Source organism: Mus pahari, chromosome 11 (genome assembly GCF_900095145.1).
Source record: "Mus pahari chromosome 11, PAHARI_EIJ_v1.1, whole genome shotgun sequence".
Classification (NCBI taxonomy): domain Eukaryota; kingdom Metazoa; phylum Chordata; class Mammalia; order Rodentia; family Muridae; genus Mus; species Mus pahari.
This window is the reverse complement of record NC_034600.1, coordinates 31,525,668-31,540,194: the sequence shown is the minus strand read 5'-3', so window position 1 is coordinate 31,540,194 and position 14,527 is coordinate 31,525,668. Positions and strand designations below refer to the sequence as shown.

At 43.8% G+C, this 14,527-nt stretch overlaps 3 protein-coding genes across 5 annotated transcripts in view; 1 reads left to right on the top strand and 2 right to left on the bottom strand.

Moving 5' to 3' along the window:
* The window catches only part of Ak6 (adenylate kinase 6), a 13,845-nt gene extending 822 nt beyond the window's left edge, over positions 1–13,023 (bottom strand). The window contains exons 1-4 of the mRNA XM_021208314.1: positions 12,922–13,023; positions 10,561–10,653; positions 779–837; positions 529–674 (exon numbers count right to left, since the gene is read on the bottom strand). Coding sequence (XP_021063973.1) covers positions 529–674; positions 779–837; positions 10,561–10,653; positions 12,922–12,949 — 326 coding nt within the window. The 5' untranslated portion in view covers positions 12,950–13,023. The remainder of the gene's footprint in view (positions 1–528; positions 675–778; positions 838–10,560; positions 10,654–12,921) is intronic.
* Positions 8,786–13,023, bottom strand: Taf9 (TATA-box binding protein associated factor 9). Of its 2 annotated transcripts, none has more exons than XM_021208312.1 (3): positions 12,922–13,023; positions 10,561–10,653; positions 8,786–9,813 (listed from the first exon to the last, which is right to left on the bottom strand). In XM_021208312.1, exon 3 carries the CDS (start codon positions 9,794–9,796, stop codon positions 9,005–9,007), a length of 792 nt encoding a protein of 263 aa, XP_021063971.1. In that variant the 5' UTR covers positions 9,797–9,813; positions 10,561–10,653; positions 12,922–13,023; the 3' UTR covers positions 8,786–9,004. The 2 variants fall into 2 exon arrangements, with proteins under 2 accessions (XP_021063971.1, XP_021063972.1); XM_021208313.1 differs by lacking the exon at positions 12,922–13,023 and adding an exon at positions 12,647–12,756.
* A 283-nt stretch (positions 13,024–13,306) lies between these two features.
* Rad17 (RAD17 checkpoint clamp loader component) overlaps positions 13,307–14,527 on the top strand; it is a 34,953-nt gene continuing 33,732 nt past the window's right edge. Inside the window, exons 1-2 of one of the 2 annotated variants that reach the window (XM_021208167.1) lie at positions 13,307–13,420; positions 14,366–14,469. In XM_021208167.1, the coding sequence (XP_021063826.1) occupies positions 14,428–14,469 (42 nt within the window). In that variant the 5' untranslated portion in view covers positions 13,307–13,420; positions 14,366–14,427. Of the gene's footprint in view, positions 13,421–13,556; positions 13,601–14,365; positions 14,470–14,527 lie in introns of those variants that run through there. The other variant, XM_029544088.1, reaches the window with a different exon arrangement.

Below are 14,527 nucleotides of genomic sequence, written 5' to 3'. Positions count from 1 at the left end.
GCAGAGGCAGGCGGATTTCTGAGTTCAAGGCCAGCCTGGTCTACAGAGTGAGTTCCAGGACAGCCAGGGCTATACAGAGAAACCCTGTTGAACCAGAACCAGCCTGACTCCATTTTGTTCCTGGAAGCCATTCTGAGTTGGGATCAAAGGTGTATGTCACAATGCCCAGCACATATCTTGTTAATTTTCATAACCTTCCCCACTGTTGGTATGGGGATAATTTGAATGGACAGTGTTTAGACATAGAATATTAGTGTTTGGTCCTTTTCCTAGAAAAGGCCGTATAGAGGATAAAACATGATAGTGTGGGGGTTTCTATCTGGTATATTAAACTAAATCAAATTTTCACTTGAAACCAGGCAGTGTTGGTGCACTCAGGAGGCAGAGGCAGGCGGATGTCTGAGTTCAAGGTCAGTTTGGCCTCCAAAGTGAGTTCCAAGACAGCCAGGGCTATATAGAGTAACCCTGTCTCAAAAAAACAAACAAACAAACAAAAAGAACAAAGTCATCGTTTCTTCTTTCCCTTACCTTGTTTCAAGTCGTTTGTACAATATACCATTATCTGTTCTCAGCACAAACACGATATGAAACCAGCGTTCAGGAAAGAAGTCACAGCCGTGGTAGTCAACAATCACGCCGCCCTCTTGCATCTGATGTTCTAACTCATCGACAACCTGTGATGGACACACACCAATGCAAAGGATGAATGTTCCTAAGAAGACGGAAGTGAATTTGCCCATATGCCCAACAGATGTGCACTCGGCTCAGTGGCACTTACCCTATCCTCATCTAGGATGGGACAGCCATACTCCTCATCATAGCCATCGTATAACTGCCCTGCAAGAGGGTTACACGAGCTCGTTAGTAGTTCCTAAGCAGCCTTCACTGAGACTTAATTCTAGATTTGAGGAAACCCATGGATGATTTCTTCAGATCAAGACAGGCCACTGATACAATGACTGAGGCATGGTCCACAAACATCAAGGGCCATAGCAAAAACTGGATCTTTCTTAGTAGGGAACCTGGCGGCAACATAGCTCAAACTCACTTTGTTTGCTTTGTGTTCAAGTCAGGACCTCTCCATGCAGACCAACCTGGCCTTGAACTAGGAATCCGCTGATCTCAACCTCTGGAGAACCAGCTCATATCAAACACTTACATTAATATATATATATCTTTTGAGACAGGGTTTCTCTGTGTAGTCCTGGCTGTCCTGGAATTCACTGTGTAGACCAGGCTGGCCTCGAACTCAGAAATCCGCCTGTCTATGCCTCCTGAGTGCTGGGATTAAAGGCGTGCGCCACCACGCCTGGACTAAAATTGTATTATTCTTGAGGTCAGCAGTATTGAACCCCTGTAACTGGTATTATGGGTTGCTGACTGTAAGCCATGAGGGTAGTCCCTAGGAACTTAACTCTGGCTCTCTGAAAGAGCAGAATACACTCTTTTTTTTTTTTTTTTTAAGATTTATTTATTATATGTAAGTACACTGTAGCTGTCTTCAGACACTCCAGAAGAGGGCGTCAGATCTTGTTACAGATGGTTATGAGCCACCATGTGGTTGCTGGGATTTGAACTCTGGACCTTCAGAAGAGCAGTCGGGTGCTCTTACCCACTGAGCCATCTCACCAGCCCCAGAATGCACTCTTAACTACTAAACCATCTCTCTAGCCCCAAATACAAGGGGCTCTGTGTAGCCCTGGCTGTCCTAGAACTCACTCTGTAGACCAGGCTGGCCTCCAATTCAGAGATCTGCCTGCCTCTGCCTATCTGCCTGCTATGTGCTGGATTAAAGGCATGACCCACCACTGCCTGGCCCAAATAATTTCTTCTAGTAAAAGGTTCACCTCCATCCCCTTTTAGGGCAGGATCTCACTCTATCTCTGGCTAGCACTGAACTCAAGACGTCCACCTTGAATACTGGAATTAAAGGCCTGAGCCACCCCACCTAGCTAAAAGATTTACTTTTTTTTTAGTTACGTTATCTGTCCATGTGTAGTTACGTGCCTCTGAGTGTGTATGCCTGCAGAAGCCAGAACCATTAGGAACTGGAGTCACCTGTAGGTGCGAGGAACTGAATTTTCTTCTCTGCAAGAGCAGTATGCATTCTTAGAGTCAGCTCTCTAGCCTTTCTCTGAAAAATTTAAGTATCAAAGTCTTTGAAGAGCCAGGGAAGGGCGAGCCAATATCAGAGCTATTAGTGGAAGGAAATAGCATTTTTTTTGTTATTTTTATTGATTGGTAGGAAAAGGGAACACATGGACAGACAAATAAAAACAATCTCACACACATCACGGTTGGGCCTCAATCCCAGCATGCTGGAGGCAGAGGCAGTCAGATCTCTGTGAGTTAGAAGCCAGCCTGGTCCACACTGAGTTCCAGCACAGCCAGGACGACACAGAGAGACCATGTCTCAACAAAACAACCACCACCAAAACAAAACAAAGCCACAAAAACTCAGTAACAACAAAAAACAAGATTGGGCTCCAACTTAAGGTTAAGAATATAAGCTTGGGGGGCTGGAGAGATGGCTCAGCAGTTAAGAGCAGTGACTGTTCTACCAGAGGTCCTGAGTTCAATTCCCAGCAACCACATGGTGGCTCACAACCATCTATAATGAGACCTGATGGCCTCTTCTGGCATGCAGGTGTACATGCAGATAAAACACTCATATACATAAAATAAATCTTTAAACACACACACACACACACACACACACACACACACACACACACACACACACACACACAAATATACATACATACACACTCACTCCAAGCAATCTCAGGTTCTTGCTTCTGGAAGTAAATCCCACTTCCTGATCTCACGCTTTCATAAGGGGAAGTGGAGTCAGTATCTTCATCTCTCAGAATCCTCCAGTCATTCCTCTCAAAAGGTCGATGGTCTTGGACTTGGGGATGCAGCTCAGTGGTAGAGCACTTGCCTAGCATTCAAAAGGCCCCGAGTTCAATATCACACATAGTGAAATTTTAAAGAAAGTTAAATATTTTTTCTTTTTTCCCAGAGTTGAGGACCGAACCCAGGGCCTTGCACTTGCTAGGCAAGGCTCTGCCACTGAGCTAAATCCCCAACCCTAATAGCGTTATTTTAAAAGGCAGAGGCCCGAGTTAAAGGCACTTGTTCTTTCAGAGGCCCTGGGTTCAGTTCCCAGAGCTCACACGGTGACTCAGAACTGTCTGTAACTCCATTTCCAAGGGGTCTGACACCCTCCCGTACCCTCTGCTGCCACTGCTTCACGTGGTGACCGGCAGGAAGTAGAGGGCAGGCAATAACCGTTAAGGAAAGCCCCCACACCTCTGCCAGCCAGGCTCTAACCCCTACAAGTTTCACAGACTCACAGTGTCAGGGTATGGAGCGTTAAGTCTATGGGGCTCAAGAGAAGGCCTGTTGGTAAAGAGGACAGACAGCTCCTGCAGACCAGAACTGTTTCCAGCACCCACACGGGCAACTTACAACTCTAACTTCAGGGGACCACATACCTCTGCCCTCTGTGAGTACTCACAAGTACAAGTACACACACACACACACACACACACACACACACACACACACACACACACACATATATACTTAAAAATAGTAAGAACAAATCTGTATTACCATTTCTTAAAGATTTATCTGAGTGCTCTATCTGATGTACAGGCCACAAGAGGGCATCAGAACTCAAAGATGGTGTAAACTAAACAGACTTAGGACTTCTGGAAGAGCAGCCAATGCTCCCAACTGCTAAGTTCTCTCTCCAGCCCTGCTTCATTACTATTTTAAATCTAAAACAGCCAAGTATGAAGTAAAATGCCTCAATCCTGGCATACAGACAAAACACCCATTACACATAAGCATTTTTTATTAAAAAAATTATATGCTGTCAAAAAATTAGATGTAGTAAAATTAACCTTTAGAACTAGAATCTAATTTCTTGCAATGTTTGTTTTACATATTTTTTCTTTTTTTAAAGATTTATTTATTTATTTATTATATGTAAGTATACTGTAGCTGTCTTCAGGTACTCCGGAAGAGGGAGTCAGATCTTGTTACGGATGGTTATGAGCTACCATGTGGTTGCTGGGATTTGAACTCCGGACCTTTGGAAGAGCAGTCGGGTGCTCTTACCCACTGAGCCATCTCTCCAGTCCTACATATTTTTTCTTTAGAGGTTTATTTAATGTGTGTTTCTGTTCGCCTCCACATACCTGTGAACCACATGTATCCTGGGTCCAGAAGCCCGAAGGGGCAATGGATCCTCTGGAACTGAGTTATGAACAGTTCTGAGCTGTGTGTAAGTGCTGAGGATCAAACCTTAGCTGCCCAGCTAGCTCTCCAGCCTCCTTTGATGTAGAAGGAAGGTTCTGATTTTTTAAAACGCTTTCTTTTTTTTTTCTCGAGACAGGGTTTCTCTGTGTAGTCCTGGCTGTCCTGGAACTCACTCCGCAGACCAGGCTGGGCTTGAACTCAGAAATCCGCCTGCCTCTGCCTCCCAAGTGCTGGGATTAAAGGCCTGTGCCACCACGCCCGGCTACAATTTATTTGTTTAGTTAACATATATGAATACACTGTAACTGACTTCAGACACACCAGAAGAGGGCATTGGATCCCATTACAGATGGTTGTAAGCCACCATGTGGTTGCTGGGAATTGAACTCAGGACCTCTGGAAGAGCAGTCAGTGCTCTTAACCACTGAGTCATCTCTCCAGCCCCTATTTTTTTTTTTTCTTAATTATTGTCTGTATATGGTATGTGTAGGAGAATATGTAGATATCAAAACACATGTGAGTCTTCACACTTGTTTGATTTTACCTGCTGAGACATCTCTTTGGTCTACAAAGTATATATAAAATATATATATGACAGGGAGTTGTTTTGTTTTACTTTGGTTTTTAATTAATCCTCCAAGACAGGGTTTCTCTGAGTAGCCCCTCCTGTCCTGGAACTCACTTTGTAGACTAGGAAGACCTTGAACTCAGATCCACCAGCCTCTGCTTCTGAAGTGCTAGGATTAAAAGTGTGTATCACTACCACCCGGCTAATGAAGGATATTTTCTTTTTCTTTTTCTTTTTCTTTTTTGTTTTTCGGGGCTGGTGAGATGGTACAGTGGTTAAGAGCACTGACTGCTCTTCTGGAGGTCCTGAATTCAAATCCCAGCAACCACATGGTGGCTCACAACCACCCATAATGAGATCTGAAGACAGCTACAGTGTACTTACATACAATAAATAAAATCTTCTTTTTGGTTTTTCGAGACAGGGTTTCTCTGTGTATCCCTGGCTGTCCTGGAACTCACTCTGTAGACCAGGCTGGCCTTGAACTCAGAAATCCGCCTGCCTCTGCCTCCCAAGAGTTGGGACTAAAGGCGTGCACCACCACACCCAGCCCATGAAGGATATTTTCAATCATGCCAACCTATTTTAATGAAACAGTGTAATATAAACTTTCAAATACACACTTCAAAAACACTTATCAAGGAACATGTACTAGTTATTGAAGGGCTAATAAGGACACACTAGTGAACAGAATATATAAAGTTCCTTCCCTCAAATATATAACAAACTGGAGATGGCAGGTTAAGTCTGAAAATTGGCGTGTTGCTAGGGGAGAAAATGGATGGGTACCTAGCATAACCTCAAGAGGTTAAGGGAGGCTTAAAAGCAGCAGCATTGTGTCTATCTGTGTGTGTGGTACATGCATAGGAATCTATGGTATGAGTATCGTGCAGAGATCAGGACATTGGGTACCTTTCTCTATTGTTCTTAGCCTCACTTCCTTAAGTCAGGGCTTCTTACTAAATGGAACTCACTATTTGGAATAGGTTGGCGGGCCAGCAAGCTCTCAGGATCTCCTTGTCTCCAGCTACTAACAGTGGGGTTACCAGCACATGCAGCAATACCCCACTGTTTATGCTGTAGTTGCAGAGTAAGAGTTCTTACCTACAAAGCTATCTCCTAGAGAGGAAGTCATTTCTAGGCAGAGATTAGAAGTAGTCAGCTGGAGAAGGGGTAGAGAGAACTGCAGAGACCATTTTAACCAAAGTACGCAAGAGAATCAGAGACAGACTAGAAATGGGGGTGGGAGGTTGAGAATAATTAGAAAATAGTTGTAAGGGCTTAAGTAGGCTGAAGTCAGATCAAAAAGGCTATTAAGACTGCATAAAGAATTTAGATTAAGGAGAGGAAAGTCACTAAAGTATATTAAACATGAAATAAGGTGATTTACTTATCATTTTGATTTCTGGGCAGTGAATTGGAGGAGCCAAATCTGAAGCTTTAGGGATCCTTTATCAAGGTGACTTCAGAATTCTTATTTATTTATTTAGGTTTTTTGAGACAGGGTTTCTCTGTGTAGGTTTCCTGAACTCACTTTGTACATCAGGCTGGCCTCGAACTCAGAAATCCACCTTCCTCTGCCTTCCGAGTGCTGGGATTAAAGCTTCATTTGATCAAATGACTGAAAGTTCAAAACATTAAATCAATTGCCTAAGACAAGTTTTATGATTTGAGGAAACTGTAAAGATGCACAAAATCGCCAGTGTGAGAGAAGTACACTGGGTTCACTGAATGGGGAAGAATGGCTACAAATAAAGTTTGAGCTGGGTGGCAGATGCCTGTAAGCCCAGGACTCAGAAGAGACCTAGCAAAAAGGATCTCACGTTTTTGGGACAGGCTGTGTTCTAAGCAAGCTACAACTGCATAGACTCTCCTTCCTAAAAGGCTCCCACCAACATTCTGGTCCAACCTTGCCATTCTCTTCTCTCTCATCCTCTTCTAACATCAGTGAACAGTAGTATCAAAAGGCAGGCGGGAGGTACTGCAGACTGAGCAGGTTTCTCACAAGAGGCTGACGTCTCAGGTGGCAGACACTCACATCAAGCCCTGAGTTTTAGCCCGGGCACCAAATAAATCAGATGTCAGGGTACACACAGGAAGATTTCAAGCCATGCTTTTGAAGTACGATAATTTGGAGATGTGTTTACAAAGCTTAGACATGTATAACAAGTATCCAGAAATTAAGCTTCCAAAATTACAAACATGAGTCATCAGGTGGAAGGTGATTAGTTAATGGGAGTATGAGCAGGAGGGAAAGGATTACGAGATAGCTGCTGTGGACTCAGAGGAATCACCTTAGTGTCAGTAAACACTTAAGGTTTACAGGGTTATTCCTTAGCTAAGGTAAATACATAGGAGAAGCTTGCTACGTTAAGAGAGAAATCAAGATCTAATTACTGCACAAGTACTCCGTGGTAGAGTATATGCTTATTAGCATGTATGTAAAGACCTGCTTCTATGTGAAATCAATTCAACACCCCTGTATTATTCTACCCAGACCTACATGTACCCTGGAGGTAGCCTTCATTGTGCAAAAGGTTACTAAACTATAGGTAGAAAAATTGAGGATGCTAATATCACTAAAACAATTGTGTCCGAGAAAGAACACCAAGTGGAGAGTAACCCAAGAGGACATAGGATAAGCTTTCTCAGACACCCATGCTACTCAGAGGCTCAGTCAGGAGAACCATTTTAGCCAGAGTTAGGAAAAACACTTAAAACTTTAAAAAAAAGTGAGACAGAGGGCTGGAGATGGCTTAGTGGTTAAGAGCACTGACTGCTCTTCCAGAGGTCCTGAGTTCAATTCCCAGCAATCACATGGTGGTTCACAACCATCTGTAACGGGATCTGACACCCTCTTCTGGTGTGTCTTAAGACAGCTACACTGTACTCATATACATAAAATAAATAAATCTTTAGCTGGGCATGGTGGCGCACGCCTTTAATCCCAGCACTCGGGAGGCAGAGGCAAGCAGATTTCTGAGTTTGAGGCAAGCCTGGTCTACAGAGTGAGTTCCAGGACAGCCAGGGCTATACAGAGAAACCCTGTCTCAGAAAAAAAAAAAAAGAGACAGGGGTCTAGAGAGATGGATCAGTGGCTAAGAGTACTGGCTATTCTCCCAGAGGACCGGAGTTCAACTCCCAGCACTCACCCCGTGTCTTAAATCATTTGTGATCCAGTCCCAAGGGATCTGTAGCCCCCATCTGGCCTCCACGGGCACCAGACACACACAGCACAGTGCACTTACTGGAAAGACATCCATACACAGAAAAAGAAAAGAAAAATGGGAAAAAAATGCCTAAGTATAACGAAATATGACCAAAAAGGTTCCATTTGAAACAGGAACTAAGAGGGGGCTGGTAAGATGTCTCAGTGGGTAAGAGCACTGACTGCTCTTCTGAAGTTCTGAGTTCAAATCCCAGCAACCTCATGGTGTCTCACAACCACTTGTAATGAGATCTGTCACCCTCTTCTGCTCCGGCTGAAGACAGCTACAGTGTACTTATGTATAATGATAAATAAATCTTAAAAAAAAAAAAAAAGAAAGAAAGAAACTAAGAAACTAGTCCACTAAGGAACTTAAATCTAAGCATATAAATGAAATATAGTTTATATGTAGTCTCTCTAAATACATGTGTCATGGATCTATAAATCAGAGAAAATATCCTAAGAGTGACTTACACACAGGAGACTAAAAATCTGGCTGGGTGTAGTAGTGAACACCTTTAATCCCAGCACTCAGGAAGGATCTGTGAGTTCAAGGCCAGCCGAGTCAACAGTTAGTTCCAGGATATCCAGTGCTACAGAGAAAGAGACCCTCCCTCAAAAATCAATAAACATCTGAAGACAGTACAAGTAGCACATAGACGCAGTAACAAAGACTGTAAAACTTCAAGCTGAGGGGGAAATTGTTTTTGAAAACATAACTGCCAAAGTACCAAGAATCAAACTGAAAAATGACAATTTTATTTTTTATGCATAAAGGTTGATGAAAAANCATTGCTAGTTCTAGTAAAACTGAACATTTTAATCAAAAAGCACAGAAAGTATACTTATGAAATACCACTTTCTAAAGTACAGCTTTAAAACATCTAACATGCTTTTTAAGTTGTAGTACAATGGATCCAAGACCAAGAATACAGGTTACATGCATCGAGGCTAGACTACAAATTATCATAGTCATCATCATCATCGTCATCGTCATCATCATCATCTTCACGTTTTCGNTTCAGTGCATTTGCTGACTCGGCTGTATTTTGTGATACCATATTAGTAGTAATAAGAATGTTTTTGGACCCAATTAACGATGGATTAATAAGAACATTCTGAACTGCTGATGTTGCAGGGATGGAAGCCTTTACAGCAGGGGACTGAGAAGCAGGCATCTGCACTGTGAACCTCTGTCCTGGGAGGGACATTGGAGTNCCTACTTTAGTGGAAACAGACATGGTTTGTGGAGTTGGTGTACCNAGTGTGGGAGTACTCGGTCTACTAGAAACTGAACCAACACTTAACCTTGGAACTGTTATTCTTCCTGCAGGAGTAGGTGCCTTTTTCTGTAAAGACTTAAGCCTATAGTTTGGGGCAGTTAAGCAATATCTATCAGGTGGCANTCTAGGACCTGAATATGGCTTGATCAGTGGCAAAGGGGNTTGATTTCTTTGTCTTGCAATATCTAATAAGAAATCTCTTGGGGGTGGAGAAGTGAAAGACTGGTCAGCACGGCACTGGATTGCCAGGCGTACGTCATCCGCATCAACAGTAGCTTTCTTAGCATGGCTGGAATAGATTTTAGCATCATCTAGAATTGTGGTCACATATCGGAAGGCAAACTCCAGCATCTGATTTATAACTCTTGGCTCATATTCTGTAATCCCCATATCCTTCAGGATTTGTGCCATCATCTGTGCATCTTTCGGCATGCTCTTGGGAGACGCCATCTTGCCAGACTCCATGATATCCGGTGATCAGACTTTAGGTCATTTAAAAAAAATATGGAAATTAGATCAAACCGAAATAGTTACTTTAGTAGCAACTGCTAGGAATTTAAAATTTTCAAATGTGTTAAAACTTTAAAAAAAATATTTAAAATACAAAACATCAACCTTTTCCTCTAATTAAGCGTATTTAAACTTCCCTTTGGTTAAATACGAAATTCCTTCTCTGAACATTGACTATAAAAGGGATGACACAAATAAGTTAAATAATAAAAGATTAGGGGAAAACAGGTTAAAATAAGTAAAACTACCACTTTAGACTATATGCAGTGAAGTCTGGGCATGCAACTGTCAAAGTGATTTTTAAAAAATAATATAATACAGTCATATTCTAATGGTTTGAGTTCACAGTAACCTGTCCTTCCTGAGAGATCAATATAATGTCTCATACATACATTTAAAATCACTCAAACCTTTGTGTCTGCTGAACACATAGCATTTTCCCTTCTTCATATTCAGAGCTTTATCTATCGAGTCTCCTAACAGAAACTCTCCTAATTATTACTGTTTGCAACAATTCTAGTTATTTTGGATTAGGGAAGGGAAAATGTCCAAAATAACTATGTAATAATACTATCTACTATACATGTGATACTTTTTCTTTCTCAGGTCCCTAGCACAACATAAATTGCTTATTACCAGGATCTTTCTGCTTCCTGGACCCTCTAGCAATACTTAGTAATACCTGACTTAAAAACAAAATGCATCAAAGTGACCCTTACCTTCTCGAGCTAGATCTCCCACATTAACGTACTTCAGGCCTGATCTTGATGCAAGCTCTTTGCCTAGTGTGGTTTTTCCAACCCCTGGTGTACCTGTAAGATTAGACACAGAAAAATACTGTTCAAATACTACTTATTTGTCAGCCATCTTCTGCCCTTAAGGTTCTTAACTGATATAAAGCCTGGCATGGTGGTACATGGCTTTAATCCCAGAACTTGGGGCAGAGGCAGGTGAGAATCTCTGTGACTTCAAGACCAGACTAGGCTACATAGAGTCAGGAAAGCCCTATCTCAAAACCAAACCAAACCAACCAACTAAAAAATTCTCCAAAGCCGGGAGTGGTGGTGCATGCCTTTAATCCCAGCACTTGGGAGGCAGAGGCAGGCGGATTTCTGAGTTCAAGGCCAGCCTGGTCTACAAAGTGAGTTCCAGGACAGCCTGGGCTATACAGAGAAACCCTGTCTCACAAAAAAGAAATAAAAATAATTCTCCAGAAATTACTGTCTATCAGTGTCTATATCCTAATCTCCAGGGGTAGGACTGCAACAATTATGCCGCCAATTCTGTCTGCCAACAACAAAATCCCCAGCATAAAATTAGGCACCTTAAATTCACTATTATCATTTATTGCATTAATAAAAAGCTTAAAAAACATTCAGTGGAAAAAAAGTTAAGTAGTATGAGAAATATCATTACTACTATTTAACCCTAACACTAATACCTTCCCCAGAGGGAACTACTGTAAACCAGTTTCTTACTTAACTTTCTATGTATATCTAAAAGGGATACTTGGTGTGTATTTAATTAAGTGTATACATACACATTGTATATATCCACACACAGCACAGATACCCTTTTTTAATAAATGATACTATACATAGTTTTTTTTTTTTTTTTTTTTTTTTTTTTTTTTTTTTTTTTTTTTTTTTTTTGTTTTTTCGAGACAGGGTTTCTCTGTGTACCCCTGGCTGTCCTGGAACTCACTCTGTAGACCAGGCTGGACTCGAACTCAGAAATTCGCCTGCCTCTACCTCCCAAGTTCTGGGATTAAAGGCGTGCACCACCACTGCCCTGCTTATAGCTAATACCCTTAAGACAATCAAATGCATAATGTTCAAACTTATAATTACTGGAGTCACCTTGAACATTGTAAGAAATCCTGAAAAATCATGTCTCTATATTCGAAAAATATACTTTCACTGTAATAACACACCCATCTCAATTCTTACTCAGCATGTGTGAACCCTGTATTCAACACTCTCATTCCATTCGGATCTACAGAGGTCTTAACTCTTGTTTTTCCTCCTCCCCAACCCCCCCCCAGCACTGTTTTAGGCTGGCCTTTGACTTCTCATCCTCCTTAGTATTGGAATAACAGACATGCCACCCCATCCAGTCCATGTAGTTCTGGGGATCTGATCCAGGGCTTTCTGCCTACTAGTAAGTACCAACTGATCTACATCACCCTCTGCAGCCTACTGGCTTCAGAATCTGAAGCCCCAAGAAACTGTCTGACCACGCAAATCAGATATTGTAGAATGTTCCTCCTAAGGCATCTTAAAAGCTAAAGTCTGTAGAGCCGAGACAGTCAACCTCACCTGATTCATTACCTGAAAAACAAACAGCAGCTTGATAGCATCTATATCCATTCCGTATTTGTACAACTGGCCTATGCTACTAAATGCTACAACTTAACCTTTCTGGTTAAAGCTACGAACCGTCCCACCCACGATCTGCTCCAGATCGCCACAGACATCCACAGACGCTCAGGAACCTGAAACAACAACAAGGCCCGTGGCGCGAACGGAACTAAAACAGTTCATTAGTTACGTCTCTTCACAAGCATCCACAAAATCATCTACCGAAACCTGTCGGGAAGGGTTTCTCAGAAGCAAAGGGGTATCTAAAAGATAAATAAAATAAATAAAAAAAAGGTGACAACCAGGAAGGCCCAAAGACTGGGGTACCCACCATCACTACATCTCCTAACGGCTAAAAACTGCCTCACCGCACCTCGATTTTTTAAAACCCCCCAAGCCCGACCGCGAACAAAGGCTTAGCAGCCCGTTCTCTAGGCAAAGATACCAGATTGCCAAAGACCAAGCGTCCGGCGGGGCGACGGGACAGCGGGGCAGCAGGAGCCGGCGACCGCTCTCCCTCTCCTCGGCGCGGCGTCTGACCAACCGAACCTCCGCCTCCGCCTCCGCCTCCGCCGCCTGCGCCGCTCCCCCCGCCCCAACGGTCGCGAGCGCCGGGTCCTGAGCGCCAGGCGACCCGGCACGCCGCGCGGCCTGCGAAGCGCCCCCCGGGACCTCACAGCCCTCGGCAGACCCCGACCCGGTCCCGCCGCGCGCCCTAACCGGTGAGCAGGATGTTCGGAAGCTTCATAGTCCTCCTCCGCACGAAGCCAGAGCCTCCGCTCACGCGCCCGCCCCGACGCGCTCGTCAGGGAGGAGCCGGAAGGGGCGGGCGGGAGGGCGGGAGGGCGGTCGCGTGCGCCTGTCCGCGGCTAGGTTTCCCTCGAGGCCCTCCGCGGGGCTCGCACGCACTCAGACCCCACCTCAGCACGCACCAGTGACTCCCCTGACCAAGGTTCTAGGCTTCCATCCAATGCTGAGAAGCCCGGCCCCGAGTCCGGCCTGCGTTTCGGGTCAGGCAGTGCGCTGGACGCCTACGTCCCCTCGCTCGCTCGCCGGCCCCTCCCCTCTGGCTGTGTCGCGGAAGCGCCGTCGGTGAGGAAGGCCCCCAGGAGGCGGGCCCTCCTAGCAGCCTGCGGCTGAGCCGGGAGGGCTGGGCGGCGGAGGACAGCCCGGGCTTCTCCGCTTCTTTCCGCCCGCGAGGGGACGCAGCTCCCGGGAAGTAAGGACGCCGCCGCTTCCGCTTGATTTATTAATGTCCTAGAGGCGTGAGTCAACTGTGTCTTCACGCCTACCTGGGCTGGGTCCTTCCCGGCCCGCCCTCCGAGTCTGGGCTGGTGTAGGATGTAGGTGGGGAGCCCTGGCCTGGGGCCGCGATGCGAGGTGTCAGCTCCGCTCACGGGTGATTGCAGAAACACCTAAGGACTGACGTGTGAGCTTCGTGTCCCTGGCCCCTGTGCAGTGTGTGAGGTGGGGGTGGATCGGCTAGGGGCTAGGCTTGAAGTTCGCGTTATCTCCAGCGCTTTTCGCGAGCCTGGGATCTTCCGAGACCGTTGTTTGTTTATCATAGGAGGTGACTGTCAGTCTTGTTATCAAAGAGCCCTGATCACTGAGCATCTTTCATTTCGACAAGTATGATTTCTTAAGCAGACGTTCTTGTGTCCCTTTGACACGTCAGGCCCTAATCCTAAATTATATAGGGAAAGAAGACTTGTTTTATTAGGTGGCAACGTTTTCAGCATGTGGGCTTGTGTGTACCTACAACTCAATGGGTACACCTTCCAATATATACATTTATCCAAAGTGACTAATGAGTCTGACTTCATTTTTTCCCCTTAAATTGTAAATCCACTGTACTTGGTAGCATGACATGAAATAAAAATTTCAGCATAAAAATGTTTATATGGGATTAGTTTTTCTTTATAACAAAAGGTAAGTGCACAAATATGTGGTTTTTCTGTTTCATTCACCATTAAGTTTATATGAACAGCTTTTTATTTATATTATACCATCACAGATAGATTATCTGATTAAATTGTAATCATTTAAAATTTAAGACTTTAACATCTTTATTTGAACCCTTATTTCATGGTTGATTATGTATTTTGATATTAATCCCGTATTTACAGTTTTTCATAATTTGAGATGTTTTTCTTTTTCCCCCAAGGTGAATTATACTTCAACATACTATAAATTGTATGCTACTGATGGGAACTGTTAAAGTTTATAATGTCAGAAACTTTCCTTAGACCAAAGGTGTCTTCCACAAAGGTATGATATACATAAAATGGCCATGTGGTAATTGCCTAAAGAAAATGGGAAAAGTTTG